Source organism: Acanthochromis polyacanthus, chromosome 11 (assembly GCF_021347895.1).
Source record: "Acanthochromis polyacanthus isolate Apoly-LR-REF ecotype Palm Island chromosome 11, KAUST_Apoly_ChrSc, whole genome shotgun sequence".
NCBI lineage: Eukaryota > Metazoa > Chordata > Actinopteri > Pomacentridae > Acanthochromis > Acanthochromis polyacanthus.
The window spans coordinates 6,070,849-6,095,064 of record NC_067123.1 but is presented as its reverse complement, the minus strand read 5'-3'; the positions used below and the strand labels follow the sequence as shown (position 1 = coordinate 6,095,064).

The 24,216-nt window shown below is 36.8% G+C and overlaps 1 protein-coding gene across 11 annotated transcripts in view; it reads left to right on the top strand.

Annotated features, from left to right (window-relative positions):
* The window catches only part of pleca (plectin a), a 192,656-nt gene that overhangs the window by 61,468 nt on the left and 106,972 nt on the right, over positions 1-24,216 (top strand). The window contains exon 1 of one of the 11 annotated variants that reach the window (XM_051955509.1): positions 3,339-3,356. The exons of 9 other annotated variants lie outside the window; for them this stretch is intronic. Coding sequence is in view for 1 of the 2 variants with exons in the window: in XM_051955508.1 (XP_051811468.1) it covers positions 23,290-23,329 (40 nt within the window). In the remaining variant the exon portion in view is untranslated. Of the gene's footprint in view, positions 1-3,338; positions 3,357-23,274; positions 23,330-24,216 lie in introns of those variants that run through there. One more of the 11 variants, XM_051955508.1, reaches the window with a different exon arrangement.

The following is a 24,216-nucleotide window of genomic DNA, read 5'->3' as shown; positions in this document are numbered from 1 at the left end:
AGACCAAGCTTTCTGACACTCGGCAGCACATTTCTCTCCAGAATGCCTTGATAGTCTTCAGATTTCATCGTACCTTGCACACTTTCAAGACACCCTGTGCCAGATGCAGCAAAGCAGCCCCAAAACATTACTGAGCCTCCTCCATGTTTCACCGTAGGGACAGTGTTCTTTTCTTCGTATGCTTGGTTTTTGAGTCTATGAACATAGAGTTGATGTGCCTTACCAAAAAGCTCCACTTTGGTCTCATCTGTCCAAAGGACATTCTCCCAGAAGCTTTGTGGCTTGTCAACATGCATTTTTGCAAATTCCAGTCTGGCTTTTTATGAGTTTTTTTCAGCAGTGGTGTCCTCCTTGGTCGTCTCCCATGAAGTCCACTTTGGCTCAAACAACGACGAATGGTGCGATCTGACACTGATGTACCTTGGCCTTGGAGTTCACCTTTAATTTCTTTGGAGGTTGCTCTGGGCTCTTTGGATACAATTCCAACGATCCGTCTCTTCAATTTGTCATCAATTTTCCTCTTGCGGCCACGTCCAGGGAGGTTGGCTACTGTCCCGTGGGTCTTGAACTTCTGAATAATATGAGCCACTGTTGTCACAGGAACTTCAAGCTGTTTAGAGATGGTCTTATAGCCTTTACCTTTAAGATGTTTGTCTATCATTTTTTTTCGGATGTCCTGGGACAATTCTCTCCTTCGCTTTCTGTTGTCCATGTTCAGTGTGGTACACACCTTTTCACCAAACAGCAGGGTGACTACTTGTCTCCCTTTAAATAGGCAGACTGACTGATTATGAGTTTGGAAACACCTGTGATGTCAATTAAATGACACACCTGAGTTAATCATGTCACTCTGGTCAAATAGTTTTCAGTCTTTTATAGAGGTACCATCATTTTTGTCCAGGCCTGTTTCATTAGTTTGTTTTTTTAAATAATTATGTTAATCAACAATTCAAAAGTAATGGCTGTTTTTGATTATTTAATTTTCAATAAATTTTTATTTATTGTTACTTTTGTGAGTTTCAAGTGATTTCAGTGAGAATTGTGGGTTTTTCCTTCTTTAACTGAGGGGTACCAACAATTTTGTCCACGTGTGTAAATCAGCTAAAATCACAGTTATCCAGATATTTGCTGCTATTTCAAAGAAAAATTGTGCAGATTACGGACAGGAAAAGAGTTTTCACAAATTGCTATTTTACAGATTTTCCTTGTTTTGTTAAATTACAGATAATAGCTAGAAAATGACGTTAACCTGTAAAAAACTGTAAATATCAAACATCAGTAATCTGTATTTTTATGAATAAAATTCTAGTATTTTTACTAGTAAAAAATTTTATTTCACAGATATTTGTCATTTTTTTTGTCCACAAAAATATTGAATATTAAGACTGGGGCCTAATTATCTGAATGTTTGGTCGTATCTGAATATTTATTTTGAGATCTGAATATTTGTATAAAAATTACACTTTCACAGATATTTGTTGTTATTTTTACCACTTTTTTAAAAAGTTTGAATGTTTCAGTATTGCTGATTTTTTTTTTTGCTCGTTTGTTTTTTTAATTGTTTTTTTTTCTAGTAAGCGTTCTGCCAGACTTTCACTGTCAGTAATCTAGAATTCTACAAATAAAATTTCACTATTTTTACTGTATTAGAATCAGCTAAAACTAACTTGATCTAATCAGATATTTGCCGTCGTCGGAAAATGACGTATATTAAGAATTGAAAAACAATTTTGTAAACTTACATTTTACAGATGTTTTCTGTTTTGTCAACTTTACGCTTTCATTACAGAAAAATAAAAGTCATTTAAAGGAAAAAATCTGATTGCTTTGTGCAAGAATGAAGCTGTAGATTGCACCATGTGAGAACAAGATTTTACTGGATGTAATAAAAATAAAAAAGCAGATTACCGTAATTTCTGGACTATTGAGTGCACCTGAATATAAGCCGCACCTGCTAAATTTAAAAAGAAAAAAGTTTTGTACATATATAAACTGCACCTGACTATAAGCCGCAGGTGTCCACGTTGTAACACGAGATATTTACACAGAACGATTTTATTTAACTTGTAATTAAATACATGCTTTCTTCCTGAACAGAGCCTGTAACACAGCAGTGAAACATAGTCAGTTCACGCTGCCAACTCCAACGCGCTAAGCAGCGTGCTTAGCTTAGCACGCTAAGCTAAGCGATGATATACAATACAATACAGTAAAAAACAAAAAAAACTTAGCACGCTAAGCTAAGCGCGCTAGCGCTAAAACTTATCTTTAGCTTTTTTTTACTGTATTGTATTGTTATCATCGTGGTGCATTTCGCTCTGCCTCCGTTTCCACACTCGTCTCTGCAACACACACACACACACACACACACACACAGCTGCAGGGCTCCTCCTCACACACACACTGTAACCTGCCTAGGTTAAAGGAGAGCAGGCTCGGCCTGCAACAGCTGCATCATACGCATTTTGTTCGTGTTTTCCATGATGAGGGTGTGTGCATAAAGCGCAGAATGATTGATCTGAAGAATTTAGTGTGTGTTTGATTTATTTTGAACAGTTTCTTTGGTCCACTGTGACCTGTTTGGTCATTTTATTGGTCTGATGTGAGGAGGCTAAACTTAATGATGGCATGACGCTCGCATGTAAAAATCTATACATTAACCGCATCGTTGTATAAGCCGCAGGGTCCAAAGCGTGAGAAAAAAGTAGCAGCTTATAGTCCGGAAATTACGGTATGAAATTACATGAGATAATCAGGACAACAGAAGATGGTGAAGTCATTTCAGCTCTTTATGCTGCAGAAAAACCTGATTTAGTTCAGAAAACCTGCATGAAGATCCTGTATAGTTGAGGGTTAATATTCTGGGTTTATGATCCAGTCTGTTAAATCTGTCTGTCTGAAGGCCTCCTAGCTCTGCTGATGTGATTATTTCATGTGATTAACCTCAGATTTCCTGTAATTCGGCCGCCGTAACTCGACACATCCTCTGTGATCCTTCAGTCAGATTCAGCTCCTCAGGCTGCGTTTGGTCAGAGGACGGAGAAAATGAGTAGCAGGATTGAAAGCAGGGTTAGAGTTTGTCTGTGGAGGCCAGGAGGTGGCGCTGTGGCTGCAGCCGTCCTCCGTCCTGCTCAGATTTAACCTCATCTGCCTCCTTAAACACTCCAACTGGAGCTGAGTTTGATCTAGAAACACCCGCTGTTTGTGTCCGTTAGAATAAATTCCTTCCATTTTTTAGTGGCAGTTAAATGTAGAAATGTTTTCTCTGACTCTTCTTTTCTGTTTCTCTTTTCCAGGTAAGTTCCTGTTCCTCCTTTGAGACTCTTTGTGGTTTGACTTGTGGTGACACAGAAACGGTGAGATGCTGCTGCTGTATCTTCTTCTTTACTGGTGTTTTATGAATTTATTGAACAGACAACCCTTTAAAATGAAGCAACTCATTGTCAGGGATGTCCTTAAAACACTAAACACACGACAAACAACACACTGTTACATAATATACAATATAAACACCACAAACTCAGATTTTATGCAAGAAAAATCTGTTACAAAAACCCGGATTATGCAATATCACTCTGAATTCTATGTAGTTTCTGGGTGATTTTTTTGCTCCTGTCACATTTTTCTTCAGTGTAGGTTCATTTTTCTCTGCAAAATAAAATCCTGCACCTTTATGGAAACAGAACAACCATGAATAGAAGTAGAAATGTGTACAGTGCAGTAAAACACAGTTATAATGTCAGAAATCACAGAGAAAGACAAGCAAAAGTTGAATTTCTTTGATTATTTAGTTTATAAAAGTTGATAAAGCTTGATATCAACATGTCCACAGATGTTACCAACAGTGGAAATAAGAAACCTTTTCTTTACATACATATATATTTTAATATTTACACTTTTAATTAGTTTCTATACTTTCCTCTGTGTGAACACATTCAGCCTAAAAGTCTCTGAATTTTTGCACCGTCACCGTTGGTCACAGCTGAGTCACTCATGGCTTCACAGTTGCACTATAAGTGTCAGAATTATTTGTTTTTTTACACCTTCTTGTTACTGCAAATGGTGAAATTTTGGTGATTTTTTTAAATTGAGGCATGTGGACTAATGTGATTTAGAAGAAATATGATGATTTTAGGCTTGGATTTGGTTCATTTCCCCCGACAGAACGGCTCATAAGTGGCTTCAAGGCTGTTTTAAAGTTGAAAATTTATTATTTTTTTCTGTTTTTACAGTTTATTGCTCTAAAACTGTGGTAAACTTGGTGAGTTCTTTTAAAAATAACATGCTTTTAGTACCTGTCGATGGGTTTTGGGGTGCAGAAGGTGAATTACAACACAAATATAGAAAAGATTGAAAGTATACGTGCAAAATAAAAGCGCAAACAGATTGTTCAAGTAGTGGAAAAAGGTGATGCTCTGATTAGAATGACCTGCATCCGAGTTATCTGTAAATTTCAGGGAGAAAGAAAAAGTGATATTGTACATTTGTGAGCAGCTGTAGACGTTTACCCGGGACTAAAACAGTTTTAAAACGAGGGAAAGTTAAAATAAACACATTTAATTGAGACAAACCAGTGGAATTAGAAACTGTCTGAAGGGATTCATCCATTTTGAGCTCTTAAAACTAAATGACACTGAAAAATCTGAAGAACAAAAAGTGTCAGACGTGTTTTGATTCATGATTCTGTGAGAAATGATTCTTGAGAAGTGAACTCAGACAACCTCGTGTGTCTTTAAACAAAGTCTTGTTGTTTCAGTTAATTCGGTGGTTTAATCAGATGACAGTTTTAAAGGTCCCTGTTCGGTTTTAATTCATCTCCTCCTCGTTGCAGCGTCTTTCTGAAGTCTTCTAATGAAAGCAGCTTTTTATTCGTCTTAAAGGCCACTGAGCCGTCGTCGTTTTGTCCCGAAAAGAAGCACAAACGTCATGAATCTTTGCTCCGAGCCAAAGTGAATTAACGGGATGGGATCTGCAGCTCGAGGCCGTTCTTCCTCCGTCTGTCTTTTTTCTATCTGCACAGAAATCGTTAACTCCTCAGCGAGAGGCAGGATTTTAGTCGGAGAATCAACAGATCGTTTTATTTTGCACGTCTCAATTAAAAATTCAGCAAAATTAAAGCATTTACAGGAACCAGAATCTGTAAAAAAAACAAAAAATTCTGCACTTGAAAGCAAAGTTGTGGAGCCTTGAATGACTGAGCTGTGACTGAAGCTCACATGACAAAAATTCAGAGACTTTGAGGCTGAACTGCAGGATGTGTTTGCAGAGAACAGACAGGAAACAGTGAAATACATTCTAAATTTAAGAAGTAAAACATCTATAATATGTAGAGCCATAATTTCTTTTTTCTAATATTAGCATCACCTTTGGGCACACTGATTCTTAGTTTTGTCAATTTGTGTAAAACAACAACTTTGTAACGGCCTTTCAAACATTTTGTGTCAATCTGTTGGAAAAATTTACCAAATCTGAGCTTAGAAACAAAATCGCTTTATTCTACATGTCTCAATTAAAAATTCACCTAAATTAAAGCATTTACAGGAAGCAGATTATTTAAAAACCAAAAAATTCTACAGATGTAAGCGCAACCGTAGAGCCATGAGTGACTGAGCTGTGACTGAAGATCACATGACAGAAATTCTGCGACTTTTAAGTCTAAAGTCATAATATTTTATCAAAATCACTTTATTCTACATGTCTCAGTTAAATTTTGTGAAAAATAAACCATTAATTTTAACCAGATTCTATGAAAAACTAAAAATCTGCATCTCGACTCAACTGTGAAGCCGTTAGTATCACGCGCTCTACAAATAAAATGTATTATTGTTCTTATTTTTATTACTAAACAACAATTCTGGGCCTTTCTTCTCTGCTCTGTGTAGACACTGCCTGCAGTTCAGTTGAAAACAAGCATGAAAATGAATCAAAAATCTAAAGTATCTCAGTCCTGTAGAGCCTCCATCTCCTCCTCCCAGCATTAATGACACCTTTGAGCAGCTCCACTCTTTCTTTTTGTTGTAAATTCAGTCTGGACTCATTGAAACGACCTCATTGTGTGGCTTTGAACAGCGAGCTAGCAGCTGAAGGAGAGGATGTCACTGGAGGGGATTTAAGGTCACGGCTGTTCCATGCTCTGGGCTGTTTATCTGCTGCCAGAACAAAAGCTAAAGGAGCCCAGAAAGACTCTGAGGCCACTTTGTCAGCATGATATGTGTTTGGTGCCGTTAGCGGAGGCCGATATCTCAGCCTGGAATCCTCAGAAACCCAAATCTGACGGCGGGTGAAAGGAGCAGCTCTAAATAAACAAACAAACCGAGGACCACTCCCACACTTTACAGGAATAAAAAGCCTGATAGCAGCAGAACAGGAGCGTTCCTCGGGGCGTCTCGCTGGCTGCCGTCTGCTGTTCCGCCTGCGGTGAGAGCTGGAGAACTAAACGGCTTTTATGACTGCAGCTTCATGCCAGGCAGCTTCTGGAAACAGCACAAGAGCTTTAAAACTCACAATTACTGACCGACTGAAATGCCAGTGGGAGGGAATAGAAACAACAAATGCAAGGTTTTGTCCGTGACATTTGATTACAACCCACTGTGGGGTTAAGTGTCCAAAATATAGTGCGAATATGAATGTTTACCAAGAAAAACGACGACTTTAACCACCTTTGCATCTGTGGAAATAGAATATGTTTCGGTTTTTGTGTCTTGTTTGGAAGAAAACCCCACAAAAGCGGCCAAAAGTCAATAAAGACATCAAGTTGGGCTCATAGAATCAACTGAATAAATAAAGTCAAGAATTAGAGTAGCAGAGACAAGAAATGGTGGCTCTATGTTTTATAGATATTTTAATGTGTTATCATACTTGTTTCATCTCTGCTGTGTAGAAACACATCCTGCAGTTTAGCCCAAAAGTCTCAGAATTTTTGTCACGTGAGCTTCAGTCACAGCTCAGTCGTTCATGGCTTCATGGTTGCATTTTAGAATGCAGAATTTTTAGTTTTTTACAGATTTTGGTTCCTGCAAATGCTTTAATTTTGGTGAATTTTTAATAAACTATTTCAATATTATATCATAATTTGAAGCTTGGATTTAGCAGAAAAGTAATTTATGATATATTACAAAAATGTAAAAACTTCAAATCAACATGTGTAATGCCTGTTTAGTCCGTAAACTTTGCCTGCAGTTGAGTTGAAAAGTCTCAGAATTGTTGTTATGTGACGGTTTATCACAGATGAGTCACTAATGGCTTCACAGTTGCATCTGGATGTAAATTTTTAGATGATTTTGATAGAATATCTTCATTTTAGCCTTCAGTTCAGCCTTAAAGTCTCAGAATTTTTGTCATGTGATCATCAGTTACAACTCGGTCATTCGTGGCTTCACAGTTGCGCTCTGAAGTGCAGAATTTTGTATTTTTTACATATTCTGTTTGATGCAAACGCTTTAATTTTGTTGATTTTTTAAAAAATTGAGATGTAAAATAAAGCAATTTCAACAAAATGTGATGATTTTAAGTATAGATTTGGTTCATTTTTCCAACAGATTGGCGCAAAAGTAGCTTAAAGGCTGCTACAAAATTATTTTTGCAAAAATTGAAAAAAAAACAACTGTATAATATTTGGGGTCAACGTGTAATACCTGTTTCCTCTGTGGAAACACTGCCTGCAGTTCAGCCGAACAGTTTCAGAATTTTTGTCATGTAATCGTCAGTCACTACTCCGTCATTCATGGCTTTAAGGCTGCCCTTTAAAATGCAGAATATTTAGTTTTTTACAAATCCTGGCTAATGTAAATGCTTTGATTTTATTGATTTTTTTTTTATATTAAGATATATAGAATACAGTCATTTTCATTAAATGTGACAAATTTAAGCTTGGATTTCATGTTGGTAAACTTGGATTTGTTTCATTTTTCCTTTTGTTTACACCACTAATTTGATGCCATCACCAACATTTTTATGTAAACCTAGTGCATCAAAAATGTTTTTGGAATTTAAAAGGCTTATCTAAATCAGTAAAAAAAATATATTTTTACTTCCAAATAAGCCTTTAATTGCTGGGAATAGGTGCTTGAATTCCTTTTTAGAGTGATTGCTGTTTGAAAATACACTAATTTAGCTAACATTACTGGTTTCAGCTGGGGTTAACTGGACATTCAAACACCTTATTTCATTCTTTTTGAATCCCTTTTTGTGTTTTTGTGGACGCTGCATGAAGCAGGTGGACACTAGAAGCTTCTCTGTGCACAAAAAATACAAAGACGAATCTTTTCAAAGCTGCCTACAAACTCATAATGGTCCTTTTTATCTGCTCCTTTCTGCACTTTATTTTATTTGCATTGTTTTCTACTTTGTAAAGCATTTAAAGCACAATATCATAAATATTATGATTATTATTATAACTTTACAGCTAGCTTCTATTTAGCCTGTATGTGAGGCATTCGTGGAACTCTGGTGAGGCGTTCAGGGTTCAGCTTTTTCTATATTTTGCACAGATGCGTTGAATTTATTGAGAATACAACCTTTAATCTGCCTCTCTGCTCGGATCGACATGTTCGGTATGCTGTTAGAGGCTTTTATTTTGAAGGTGAATCAGTATTTGAGCAGGTGCAGGTGTGTGTTTTAGACAAACTGAGACCTGCAGATCAGCAGCAGCTCGTATTTTCAGTGGAATATTCTTCAGATGTGCTGGTTTTTGTGCGTGTTTGTGGTAACAGAAGCAGAGCATCTCCAGAATGTTGTCAGAAGCAGACTGACTGTGCCGTTTTATTTTTAAAAGCTTCCATCATGTGGAAGTTCAGGACGCTTAGTTCTGGTGTTCCAGGAAGATTTGGTTTGTTCTGAGCGTTTCCAGCGGCGATGCTATCTCTGACCGCCCTTCTGTTTGTGCTCATGTTTCTGTGGTGTGTCCTGTTGCCATGGCAGCAGCATTCCCGTCACGCGGTGGTGATGAGTCACAGCGGCGGTCAGAGGAAAGTTTCCTCTTCATCGCTCTCATCATCTGATCTGGCAAACTTTGGTAGAATCCACCCGATTATTAGTCAGAGGTTTTAGATCAGCGATGATTCATTTCACCGTGACGTCTTCACTCTGAGCAGCATTTATACGATGCAGTTATTGTAGGTTTTAAAAAAAGCAATTTAATGTATTTTTACTGATTTTTCATGTTTTGTTGAGATACAGATGATATCTGGTAAAAAATAGTGAAAATAATCTAAAAATCTCAATTTTTTTAAAACTGTAAATTGTCCAAAATGGAAGTTTTCAAAATGGTATATTATTATTATTATTATTAGTAGTAGTAGTATTATTATTAGTAGTAGTGGTATTATTATCATTATTATATTACACATATATGTATGTATTACCACTTTATAGATATTTGTTGTCATTTGAAAGAATATTATTAATATAAATATTTACACGTTTACCCTAAAAAAAATATCTCAAACTAAAAATTGTCCACAGGAAAAAAATCATTATTATTTTTATCAGTAGTATGTTGTTCTTTTGCAACATTTGACCGTGAAAAGATTTTTTTAAACTGCATTTAAATCAGCAAAACATCATTGTTTTTATATATTGTTTTATGTTTTATGTTTTATATTTGAAAGACACTTTTTACCCATTTTGTTTAATTACAGATAATAATAGCAATAATAATAATAATAATAACTAGTAAAATCACAGGAAAAGTAGAAACAACAGCAGTTAAATAAAAATTAAATACAGTAAAAAAAAGTGTCATTCGAAATCCCAACTAAATAAATAACTAAATAAATAATGTAATAATAATAATAATAATAATAATAAATACATTTTTAAAATAATATGAAATTGTATTTTAATAATGTTGTCAAAAATTGTTTCATTTTATTGTTTTTTTTACAGCATCTCAAAATTGGTCAGTGCATCCATAAAACATTTTATAAAGTCCATTTTTTTACTTGCAGTGTCCCTCACATCATGGATCAAGACTAAATAGAAGAAAACGTACTTTGATTTAGTAAAATATTTAAAATTTATCGTACATGAGGTGGGCAGATGTGAGAACAGCTGGAACACACATTAAACGGTGACATTTCTACTGGAGTTTACTTCATGAACAACACGTTAAAGATGCAGAATTTATCTCTTTATTCTGTTAAAGTTTTTCTTCTGCAGCTGCTTTTCCAAACGTCAGAACTCAGATTTGCATTTAACGTCCTGGAAGTCGACCATAGAGCTGAGATTACTGAACTATAAAATAAAGAAGAGGAATGCAGAGTTTCTATCTGCCAGAGGAGTTGATTTTAAGGCTTCACTTGTCTTCATTTTCTCCTCAACGGCTGCATCTGTGTCATTTATTCTATTTGTGACTCCTTATTTCTGCGTTTTCCATCCTGTTAGACTCAGTTTTCTGTCATCAGAAGGTTTTAGAGCTGTGAGAGGTTCAGGCGTTTCATTTTCCTCCATGTGTGATTTTTTTGTTTGATTCGGATCCACAGAACAGGTAATGGAGAGCACATGGAGATAAAGACTCTGATGAATCTGTTTTCTTCCACCTGCTGCATCAGGAATGTTCCTCCGCTAACAGAAAGCAGATCCAGGAGATGTTTGTGGTTCTGCTGTTTGTTCTCCCAGAAATCTGCTTCGGTTCATCGTCTCTGACGTCCTGACAGCCCGCTTTGATCAGAAGTGAGCTGCAGAAGGGCGAGGCTATCTCCGTCTGCAGAGTCAACGAGAAGACCTAGAAATGCGTCAGACTGGGTTTGATTCAAGGTTGAGTTTATCCACAAAATGCTGATGACCTGTATTAAACTGGAAGGACTTTTCACTGCAGGAATGCACAAACTTTTCCAGAAAAAGACCCTGAAACGTGAACTTTCAGCCTTTCTGAGTGCAGCAGAATGGAAAATAATTCCATTTTAATGAGCATAAAAGAAATAAAACAGTAAATGTTTGGTTTTTTAACCTATTTAGCAACTTTTATGAGAACACAGATACTCCATGAGGACAGAAACGTCATTTGTTGTCGTCTCCATCAGAAAAAAAGCGTTAAAGTGAGTTCTGCAGAAGCAGTTCTTACAGTGTGAACGTGCACTAAGCCTTGTGCGTAAACAGCCTGTTTTCTGATCCTGTTTACTCCAGATGTGCTTCGGTGGCTTCTTACCACACATCTGGCCTCTTCTGGCTGCTTTCACTGCCACAGAATTGTGAAATGTTCTCAGGAGAGCAGGAATTGGTTTCACGTGTATTTTATTGACAAACAAACAGGAAAAAGTTGATTTTTATTAACCCTCCAAATATAACAACAGCTAGAATAAAAAATAATAATAACAATGATAAATTGATTATTTAATTTTTGAAAATAACCATTCTGATAATTGCAGATTTTTGATGTTGACAAATTTGGTCTTTTTTTCCGAATTTGTACAAAACAATAACCATATAATTAACTATATACACAAGAACAATAATAATAATAATCATGATCATTATTTTTATGCAGACATTGTACAACTTTGGTCTTTTTTTCCTGTTTAGTTAATTTTTTCTGTGATTTTCAGAACAAGGAAAATCTATTAAAAAAATAGTAAATTGTTTTTAGTTAGACTTTTTTGTATTGTTAGAATTTAAGATTTTTTTAAACATCTCAAAATTACCCAGTTCATACAAAAAGAATAAATTAAAAAAAATGTTTTGCTTGTAGTGTCTCTGGTATCATGGGTCATGAGTCAGTGGAGGAAAACCTATTTTAATTCATTAAATATTTAGAATTTCTCGTACATGAGGTGGACAGATGTGAGAACAGCTGGAACACAGAAGAACAACGATAAAGTGATGATATTTAATCGTGACATATCTACTGTAATTTCCTTTTGGTTCTCTGCAGACAGATTTCTGTGTCCTTTAATGAACAACACGTTAAAGTGTGACAGATGCAGAATTTATCTCTTTGCTCTGTTTCAGTTTTTCTCCTGCAGCTGTTTTTCCAAACGTCAGAACTCAGTCTTGCAGATGTTTTCTGTCTGCAGCTCTTAGTGTGTCCTGCAGGGGGCGCTCTGCTTCGTCCTGATCGCAGAATAATAGCTAAACATTACAGCTGTCAGAGTCTATTTTAAAAAGTGGGGGAAATATCTGCTGCAGACATTTTCCAGGCCTCCTGCGTGTGTTTCTAACCTGCTGCTGGACTCGCTCGGTTTGAACAGAGGCTCGATTGTCTCCGACGGGGAAATAAATGACTTTTCCATGTGGTTTTGCCCAGTTGGCTGCTGCTGGATGTGGGCTACGAGTGCCGAGAGGAAAGCAGGCGGAGCTCAGATTATCGTCTGTCCTCGCGGCGTTTGACATTTAGGTTTAGTCCAAATAAAGTATGAGAAGCTGTGGAAAATCTGACAAATTAACTGTAACCTTCTACAGTTTACACAGAAACATCTGCTCGTGTTGCATTCAGGTTAAAACAGTGCTTTTAAATACAAATGCAGATGTTGTTTTGTGTGATTTTACCTTTTTATTTTACGGATTTTATTTTGAAATACGCAAAAATATGACTAAACATGCAAAAAATAGACATAGAAGATCTAAAATAATTCTAAAAACTGTGAGCAAACATAGAATTTCCTTTTAAAATGAGTTGTTTTTATTTTTATGTAAAATGAGCCTTTATTAATCCCACAGCAGGGAATTTGCAGTGTTATGTGAGACTATAGTACCAAAACATGGGAGGCATTGTAAGGAAAAATACTGTAATATGGTGAAAATAACAGCAAATGTGTGTAAAATTCTGGTTTAAAACAAAACTGATTTAAATACAGCGAAACATGCTTTTACAGCCAGGTATATTTGAAAAAAATATAGATTTTTGATGTGGATATATGTACATATTTAGTCTGTTTTTCTTAAGTTAAAATGTAAATTAAATACTTTCAGTGATTTTACTGAATATTATGTTTAATTTACCAAAACTGGAAAAGTCTGTCAAATAACAGTTTAAAATATTATGCACAAATTTTCAATCCTTATCATACAAAATGTTTCTTTCATATTGCAGCAAATATCTGTGAAATAGGGATTTTTTCCGATTTAAACACAAAAAAATATGTATTTTTGAGGTCAAATGTTGTATAACGAAACATATGGTTATTTAGAAAGATGCTGACTTTTCATATGGTTTTTCTGAGTGTTGTCTGTAATTTAATAAAACAGAGAAAATCTATAAATACATGTTTATGAAAGACTGCACCATTTTTCAGTTTCAATATATGTAAAATGCTGTTGTTTTACTGAAATAAATACAGTAAAAACAATAGTGTAGTTTAAGTTCAAACACTGTATCTGAACTAATTCATAATAACTATCTTATTAAAATACAGATTTCATTTTTTTACAATATATGCAGACATTTATGAGATTTTCAGGTATCACTGGTTTGTGCACAGATGAACTACATGAATGTTGTTGGATTAGAGCAAGAAACACGTTTATTCTCACCAAGTTTAAAAGAGCAATCAGTGCTTTACGGATCAGGAAGTTTTGGAACATCTTGGTAATTTCCAGCCAGACTTGTTGATTTGTCGTTGCAGCTTTTCTGTTTAAATCTGACTACAGAGATGGTTGTTTTTACATCAGCTCTGCCTTCAGGGTGCAAACCACCTCTACCCAGTTTCCTTTTGATCCTTTTGGTTTCTGTTTTGCATCCTGTGTTCACACCCTGTCAGATTCTCCTCCTCTGTTCCCTCTCGCCTTTCATCCTCACTGTTCCTCTTTAGACCGAGGAGGTAGGAGGGGTTCTGGGCGTCGCTGGTTCCTAGTGCTGACTCATGGTGACAACTGGATAATACTGCCAAAGGAGGTATTTTTACAGGTTTAGTTTGCGAAAAGTGATACTCGTTAGAAGTAATTCCTTGAGAAAGAACTAAAGAAGTCAAAATGGTGGCTGGGATGGTGATGCCTTTAGCCGACCTGAGAGCGATTTATGAGCTTCTACTCAAAGATGGCGCCATTGTGGTGAAGAAGGACAAGCGGCCAACATCCATCCACCCTGATATCGAAGGCGTGAACAACCTGAAGGTGCTCAGTGCGATGGCTTCCCTCAAATCTAGAGGCTACATCAGGGAGACTTTTGTGTGGAAACATGCCTACTATTATCTCACCAATGAAGGAATCTTCTACCTGAGGGATTACCTGCACCTGCCACCAGAGATAATACCAACAACACTTCGACGAATCCTTCCTTCTGCATCTTCAGCTCTTCTCCAAGACTCCAAATTTGACATCTCAAAACCCCAAACTGAAAGAAAAAACATGGATATTTCAGACAGACATGTTTACCGCCACAAGAGAGAGGAATCTGACAGACATCCAAGAAACTTCAGAGACCCCTTCCAGCGTGAGGTTGGTCCAACTGCGGTTCAAAATTGTACTGATTCCAAGGAACTTTGGGCCAAAGATGGTCACAGTAGCAGTTTAGGAGCTTCTAGTCTCCCCAGTAAGGACAGATCGACCAGATGTCTTCACTCAGTCAAGAAGCCCAAGACAACAACTTCTCCAGTTCCTAATTATTCTTCAGTTGTGCAAAAGAACCCCAAAGAGATGCAGATGCCTCCAAGAGTCCTCCCTAAATTAACCTTCAAGAAGGGGCAGAAGGTTGCAACTGAAAGGCCTCCAAAAGAGCTGATTCTAGATAACATTAGAGGAGAAACCCTAAATGTATCCAGAGAAGTGGTTCCTGAGGTTAAATCTGGGGTGAATGTGTTGGAAGACCTCCAAACTGTCCCTTTGTTAGTGGAAATTGGCAAAATGGAACAGAAAATCAAAGAAGATGTTCTTGAGAATGTGGTAGTTGCTGATGTGGTGACCAGAGATGTCCATAAGGAGTGTAAATGTGATGTTGAGGTGGTGAGGCAGCTGAAAGTTACGGTCTTTGGTACCATGATGGGAGCTAAAACCACTGACTACGAGGTTGAATCTGGTGTAAATGCAGTGGAAGACCTTCAAACTATACCTTTGTTGGCACAAATTGGCAAAAAGGAGCCACAACACAAAGATGACCTTGAAGAGGTGATAGTTGCTGATATGATGACCAAAGATGAGGAGCCACCATGTCATGTTGAGGTGGTGAAGCAGCTGAATGTTGAGGCCTCTAGCTCCATGAAGGAAGCGAAAACCACTGACTACAATGTTGAATCTGGTGTAAATGTGGGGTTTGACCTCCAAACTGTCCCTTTGTTGGTAGAAATTACCAAAAAGGAAGAGAAAAATGAAAAAGATGTTCTTGAAAAAGGGATTGTTGCTGATGTGGTGACCAAAGATGTCCATGAGGAGCCACCATGTGATGTTCTGGAGGTAAAGCAGCTAAATGTTGAGGTCTTAGGTCCAATGATGGAAGCTAAAGCCACTGACCACAAGGCTGAATCTGGTGTAAATGTGGTGGAAGACCTTCAAACAGTCCTTTCGTTGGTAGAAGATACCAAAAAAGGAGCAAAACATGAAGAAGACATTCTTGAAGAGGTGATAGTTTCTGATATTCTAGAGGTAAAGCAGCTGGACGTTAAGGCCTTTGATCCCATGATGGAAGTTAAAACCACAGACCACAAGGTTGAATCTGGTGTAAGTTTGGTGGAAGATCTTCAGACTATACCTTTGTTACTAGAAGATAACAAAGAGGAACAGAAAGCCAAAGAAGATGGTCTTGAAATGGTGATAGTTGCTGATGTGGTGACCAAAGATGTCCATAAGGAACCACTGTGCAGTGCTGGAAGGGGAAAGCAGCTGAACGTTGAGGTTTTTGGCGCCGTCCTGAAAGCTGAAACTCCTCACGAAGACTCAACACCACCCAGGAAACTCTTGGAGAAGACAGTTCTGACAGAATTCATCTCCCAGCTTCATGTCGCCTCAGAAACGTCCTCCGTTTCATTGACTAAAACAAAACCTGTAGCTCCATCAGAGGGTCCAGCCACTGCCCTGAACTTCCCTTCACTTCCTGAAGACTGGATCTTTCCAACTGGAGACCCTGAGATGGATACAGATGTTCAGAAGGCCTGGTCTGACTCCTCAGAAGGTTAGAGCTTCCTCCTCTTTCCTCTGCATTGAGGCTCTGTATTCGTTGCTATGGGCAGAGTTTCTGTTAGAGACGATAATTAGATCTTCTAATGACTCAGCTAATGGTCTTGTCATTTTCCATTCGGACAAATAAGACCAAACTGCCAATTAGGTGTCATTTCACTGGATGGAGATCTTACCGGCCTGATATCTGAATTCTATAATTGATTTTGTGGTCGTGTTTGTAGAATGAGTGTTTAAAAAGGAGACTGATGAGCAGTAAACATATTTTTAGGGTTATAATCAGTTTTATCTCTATAATTAATAACACTTCAGGGTCTCATCCTTAATATGTCAAGTAAAGTAGTATTTTATATCTATTTTTGTAGTGTTTTATACTCTAAAATGTAAACTACTGAGATAAAATCACACGGTAAATATCATTATCAATATTTAAACTGATGTGAATTTGAAACATCAATTATATTCCAATTTTTTTAGTGGATAACATTTTTGCCCAACAGTTGTAATGTTGATGTATAAAAAAGGATAATTTGACTAATAATTTGACTATTTATTTTATATTAATAATTTAAATATACAAAATAGACCTGACTGCTAAGTGAACTTAAATGGTCAAAAAATGCAGTGCACTGTAAAACAAACAAACAAAAAACGATTTTTGGGGGGGATTCTCAGCTGTCATTTTTTTTCAACAATTTGCAGTTTGTTAATTAATTGATTTTCCGTGTTATATCAAATTCTGCACAATAAATAGCAAAATCACTAAAAATATAAAGTCATAATTTACACATTAATATTAAATAAGCATGCCCCAAAACTGTAAATAATGTCCACAGTAATAATCTGTATTTTTACAAATAATAAACAGTTCTTTTACATTTAATCGCAAAATTACAGTATTTTATCAGTATTTAAATTTGCAGAAAAATATCTTTATTTTACAGGTATTTGCTGATAATTTACAGAAAAATTATGAAAATTAAAGATTTAAAATGGTACATTTTTTTACTGTTATTTTACACAATTTTAACACCAAGTCAAAACTTTGAATAATGTCTCCAACTAAAGTCTGTATTGTTCTTCTAAAGTAATTAATTTTTCACAATGAATGACCATAAAAAGGACAGTTTTGCTGTATTTGAATTTGCTAAGTGTCATAATTTTACTGTTTGCTGTTATTTTAACATTTTTTTATTTATCTGAATACACAAAATAGACCTGACTAAACGGTAAAATCACAGAAAATATAAATAATATATAATATAATTTACACGTTAACAGTGAAAACAGGCCCCAAATTATAAACAATGTTCACATTAAGAATCTGTATTTTTGCAAATGGTAAATAGTTATTTCATGTTTAATCACAAAATGACCAATTTCTTTTACTGGACTGAAATGTACAAAAAAAAAAAAAAAGTACCTTATTAAGTATTTATTGTTATTTGACAGAAAAAATATGTAAATTAAGAATTTAAATTTGAACATATTTTTAAACTGTTATTTTACACAATTTTAACAACAAACCAAAATCGTGCCCATATCAAAAAGTCAATATTTTTCTACAGAAGTAGTTCATTTTTCACAATGAATGACTGTAAAGTTGCAGTTCTACTGTATTTAAATCTGCTAAAAGTGTCATAATTTTACTGATATTTGCTGCTATTTTAAAATGTTTAAAAGGCTTGTTGACGTTACAGTATTTCATCTGTTTTCTGTGCTGGATTTTTCAGTTTTTTACCAGGTTTATTGTGCTAAAGTGTAGCATTTTTCAGCTGTAAGCAGCAGAAAATGGAAAAAAAAAAACAAAAAAAAAAACAAACAGGTTCCTCAAAACTGCACCTGAGTAAAGGTGGATTATTAGTTTAAAAGTATTCCCACAACAATTTCTCTTTCATGAAAAGTAATAACTTCACTTGTTTTGATATAGAAAATATCACAGATTAAAAATAGCTGTACGCAGTTTAGTGATAATCTAATTGTCCTTATTTGTTTTTCTTCAAATAAGAAATCAGTGCTGAGCTTCATAATTAGTGACTGTCACCTGTGGCGTTTTGCACCTGCTCGGTTTCATCTGCACTGAAAACGCATTTAAAAGTTGGAGTTTTGAGGTGAAAACCAACAAAAATCAGTGACTTCTGTGTTAAATATCTCACATACTGCATGTTGATGTGTCTGACGGCTGCAGATCAGAGCTGATCTATCTTTGTTCTTTACATGCTCAGACAGTTTGCAGCAGGATTTCTATACTTAGACCAGAATGTAAACATCCAGAGTGTTTATCATGGAGAGCTTTACTGAGGTGTGATCAGCTCTAATTACACTGAAGCATGGAGAAAAATATACATTCATCAGAAAACAGGGTCTGGTTTAGTCAGTTCATGTGTTAACACCAACCAGCTGTTCAGTATATGGAATCTTGTTGCTTTTTTGATATTATCCAGACAGAAATCCTCATACAAATGAGCAGAAATAACTGATATTTCACTGTGTATACACTATATCTAGTCCTACTGTTGTCTTCAACTTCTTTTATGGAGCTAATTTAAACCACAGAATATTTATTAAAAGTTAAAACTGTTACCCAAGTTTTTATGCAACAGTGGAGAAAAATGCGCCATAAAATCTAATTTTTTAATTTTTTAAGCTATATCACCTGACAGTAGAGCAACCATAATAACCTCACAATTTTAGAAATTATTGCCTGATAATTAACAGACAGAAAGAGACAATAAACCAAACTTTATTTAGCTTAAAAGTCATTGATAGCTTTGAGAGCTTACATAGCAGCAACAGAAATGCTTTTAAATGCTGCTGTTGAAGCTTTTTCTACATGTGAGAGTCCTCACAGGAACCCTCAGTTTGACACTTCCACAGAGCTGGAAGTATAAAAACTTCTCGTGGGAACGATGTTCTCCCTCCTGCATGTTGTGGGAACATTCTGCTGCCAGTAAAGTTATGTGAGGTTTGGACCCTGAAGCAGATAATAAAATTATAGCGATATGGTGACTTTAACATAAAAACAAATCATTGTGGAATCATTTTATTCTCCGTCTGCCTCGGCCTCTCTTCATATTCTTTTTTCCAGTTCTGGCGATATATTCCAGGGTCTCCTTCCTTATGTTGCCGTTTATTCTTATGGAGATATTCCATTAAAAATCAGCCGTTTCCAGCTAGAATAGTCATTTAGCACATTAACAATGTCTGCACTGGATTTATCATTCATTTAATGTTATCTTCATTGAAAAAAAGACATTTCTAAGTGACACCAAACTTTAAAGAAGCTGTAGTGTACATTAGTTAAAGGTGCTCTGTATTAATTAAAGTTACTAAAAAATGAGTTGAAGTTGCTCTATATTAAAGTTTCTATTATTTAAAGTTTCTCTACATTTGTTGAAGTTGCTCTACATGAATTAACGTTGCTCTACATTAGTTAAAATTGCTCTATAATAGTTGAAGTTGATCTTAATGAGTTAAAGTTGCACTGCATTAATTAAAGTTCCTCAAAAATGGGTTGAAGTTGCTCTATATTTGTAAAAGTTGCTCTATATTAAAGTTGCTCTATATTAATTAAAGTTGCTCAAAAATGAGTTGAAGTTGCTCTGTATTAGCTAAAATGCTCTATATTAATTAAAGTTACTCTAAATTAGCTAAAGTTGCTCAAAAATGAGTTGAAGTTGCTCTATATTAGCTAAAGTTGCTCTAAATTAGTTGAAGTTGCTCTATAGTGGTTAAAGCTGTTTTTTATTAGATAAAGTTGCTCTCGTTTAGCTAAAGTTGACCTACACTGATGCGGATGCCAGTTGCTATTTTCTTATTTGTCGGTATATTTTTCGTTTTCAGAAATGTTGTTGTTGCCGTACATAGTCTACATTTAATATCTGTTTCTCACCGCCCATCTGTTGTAGTAAAAGTCATTAACTAGAAGGAGAAAGTTGAAGTTAAACATTAATTTAAACATAGAAACTGACACCAGAAGGATGAAATAGATGCTGTGTTTGCTCTGGACTGACTGGAGTTAACTCTGCCACCTGCTGGTCAAAAGAATAATCATTTCACACGTTATCCTGCCGCTGCGTTCACATTATTCACACCACAATATGGAACAGTTTCTGCCCATCTAAATGCAGCCCTGCCAGCCTTTACCTTAACGCTGAGCCCGTCTGAGCAGCTTTTCCACTGCCGGCTCTCATTCATGACTCAGCACAGGCCGGGAAATGTGAGTCCAATTAAACCACACTCAGCTTTTCCTGCTGAACGGGGCGAAGCAGCGTCGCGGTCCAGATGAGAACATGGTGCCACCTTTCATCTGCCCCTCAGTTAGCCCAGCCTGCCATGAACACAAACCTCCAGCATCCCAAAACACCAAACTCTGCTTGAATGGCTGAGCAGCGCTCTGAGCCTTCAGCCTGCAGTCTGCTTTAATGGAACACAGCGGTTAGAGAGCACAGCATCTAGGCCACGATGGAGGGGAACTTCAGCAGAGACTTCATGGAGGCTTTGATTCAACGCGGCCAAGGTAGGAACAGTTCAGTGTTCTTACCAAAAGGTGTCAGCACAGAAATACTTTACGGCCGGTCTGGGCTCGATGAGGACCAGGGAGGATGAAGCAGGTATAAGGGTGTGTCTCTGCAGCTGCTGTATCTGTTATCCAGTGTTTTAGGTGGTTTTTAGGTGGTTTTCCTGCAGAATTACTCGCATACTTGGGTTTTTCCTCAACCTTCTAGTGCAGCACGTGTTTATTCAGAGATAAAAGCTAATAACGGTCGATAACGTCACACTGGAGACCTCGGGCTGGACGCCACCCACGCTAGCCGACGGTGTCTGGATCAGGTTTCCTGCTGGTAAATCTGGGGGGTGTCGGCAGAGGAAGAGCTCTGACTGGCTGCTCACAAACTCAGCCTGCACGCAATAGTGAATACAATCATCATCAGCAGGCCTGGGTGGTCTGAGGAGAAACGCACAGCTGCATAGTTGGCGTGTCTGAAGATGTAAGCATCATACGGAGCCATGAGCAGACACAGTACAGCTATCTGTGTGCAGGGCTTTCCTTATATACGTCGCTTTCTGGGCACATTGTGTAACAAAATGTGAAATAATAGTCAAACTTGTGATTATATTAAACAGATAAAAGTAGAAATTCCTTTCCATTAGTCTGACAGTGTATGAATGTGTTGACTTATTTACACAAAGCTTTCCTACTTTTTACTGTCGACACACGTCTGAACTACACGTATGTATTAATGGATTTTCATGCACAAGCGATGTACTTCTAGTTGTCATTTGTGGAGGTTTTTCCCACATTTTAGCACTAATACTGGTGCATAAGTCTTCACAGAGAGCAGAAAAAACACAGTTTTATGTGTCAAAATCACTTTTCTCCTTCACTTTGTGCTACAATTTTGCATCTATTGCAAACAGAAATGCCATAAAACTGTTCAGATTAATGAGACTCAGCAAGTTTTTCCTCTGAGTTTATTAAATATTTTTAAATACCTGCAGGAAAAATCTTCACAAAGAGCACAAAAATCACAGTTTATGTGTTAATATTGACAAAGCACCCGTTCTCATTCACTATTTGTTTATTACAAACTGAAATGCACATAAAAATAAAACTTTACTGCAATGAAGACTCAGTGGAACTCAACAATAATGAGGGATTTTCAGGTTGTGACTGAAATTTAGCTTGTTGCTTCCAGGTGTTTAGGAGTGTTTCCTCTGAGTTTATTAAATGACTGCAGCACAAATATTGGTGAGTTTCACAGAAGTGCAAAAAACACTGTTTCTTTTTGTGTCATTGTCACAAAAGAGCTTTCTTATTTACTGCCTATCACAAACTGAAATGTCTACAGACATTTACTGTGATTAAAGACTAAGGTCAAATTAATGAGAATCAACAGAAATGTTAAGCTTATTTTGTTGCTTCCAGTTGTTCAGGACTATTTCCTCTAAGTTTTTTACATACCTGCAGCACAAATATTGGTGTACATCTTCACAGAAAGAACAAAAAAACATAATTTTATATGTCAAAAATGACAAAACTCCTGTCTCATTTGCTATCTATTTCTTAAAAACTGAAATGCACATAGAAAAATACAACTTTACTGCAGTAAAGACAGACTTTAACAGGTCGGATTAAGCCAAAAACTCCAGGAAAATGAGTAAAATCCAGATACTGACAAAATGTTAACAGGATTTTGGAGTTTATTTTGTTGCTTCCAGTTGTGGAACTATGAGTTTATTGAATACCTGCAGCTTCATCTGGCAGCAGGATCCAAAGAAACAAGTCATTAATGAATTACATTTGACTTTAAATTACATCCAAAATTATCAACCAAATGGAGACGGGATGGATCAGGATCCAACAAGTCAAACTGTGGACTTTTCCTCAACTCAAACAGGTGAACTTTAACATATGAAGTCACAGTTTATCAGCTGTAGTTTAAAAAAAAGTAAATTTAGACGCAGCCCTTAGTGTATTAATTCAATGTAGCGTCTAGTTTTGCATTTTTTGCATTCTCAGCCAAGGTTAGATGTCTGATTTCAGCCATGAACAACACCAATACTGGGAGAACGTCGTCACTTTAACAGCTGATAAAGGAGCAACTTTGTGAAGTCTGTGTCTAAAAAAGGCCGTCTATGAGAAGTGGAGCATTTGGCATTATCAATGAGAACCAATAAATAACCAGATAAATCCAGTCCTACAGCACATTATAATAAGACTAGTGGTTAAAAAAGGCTCTGCCTCCAACAAAAGCTGCACAGATCTGAGCTAATCGCTCCAGAATGTCAGATATTTTTCTGATATTAGCTGAATGTCAGAGCCTTAAATCAAAGCCTGCTGCAGCGTTCACACAGAACCGTCCGTATCCTGTGGAGAAGAGCCATAATTGCTCTGTCTCCAGCTTTTTTACAGCCTCCACAGAGCAGCCTTTGTTACCGCTTGGCAAAAATCATGTTTTCCGCTCTTTGTCTAAACCCTGTAAGAAAATGTGAATGTGTCCCTCGGACTTCTGTGAAGGCTCGTCACAAAACCCACCACGCATGAGAAGCTGTTTCCACTGAGGAAATCCAATCAAACTTGCAACGCCGTCTAGTTTTAGCCTCCCAGCTGTGCCTCCTTCTCCCTCTCCCTCTCGTTTCTTTATTTTTTTGCACGCCCCCCTGGTTCTGATCACAATGTCGTGAGGTCAGATCTGACTCCCCGGCTGTTTTCTGCATTTTCTCTAAAAGTTGCGCTCAGAGAAGATGGACTTGTGCTGCTGTTTCTGCTCAGGATCGCCACACGGTAGGCTGTTTTTTTGGGTTTTTTTTAGAATCTGTGGGTTTTAATAAGGATGCTGCAGTTGGAATAAACTCTGCAGGGTTGGGTTTCCTGTATTATTCATGCCATGTGAGGACAGTGCCACTCCCAGTGTCAGGACTGTGGGTAGAAAAACATCCTGTCAATCCTGTCATTGCTCACCTGAGCCACGAGGAAGCATTAATCATCAGTTTTAGAAGCGTTTTAGCTAAAACTCTTCAGACTTCTTCCCCAGCAGACTGTAACCTGTGTGGTGTGTCGATGTTGTGTATGTGGGAGCATGCAGAGCCTTACAATGTGGAAGTGATTGAGGGCCATGTGAGTGGAGTGGGAGTGGGCCGACTCCTCCCTCTAGGAGTGGTGGAATGAATTTATTCCAGACCTCTGCACCGCTCTCCTGCTTTTATTGCTCCCTTTACTCGCGTTTCGCTGGAACTAATTGGCAAATTGCGCTGCCAGTTTCAGAGACGTTTGGGGGATTCGCTCTTAAAAACTGGGATCATTTAAGGTTTCACCCAAAACGAACCGCTGCAGCCAAACACCAACAATATAACCTCTGTTCTTCTTCTGCACTGTTGTTCTAGTGATTGAAGAGTTTCAAGCCAATGTCCTTATTATCGAAGGAAAATATACAGCAACTTTAATTATTATACAGCAACTTTAACTCATATAGAGCAACTTTAATTAATAACATGAGTTTTAGCTAACATACAGCAACTTTAATTAATATACAGCAATGTTAGCTAATATAGAGCAACGTTAGCTAACACAGAGCAACTTTAAATGATATAGAGCAACGTTAGCTAATGTAAACCAACTTTAGCTATTATAAAGCAACTTTAGCTAACGTAAAACAGCTTTAGCTAATATAG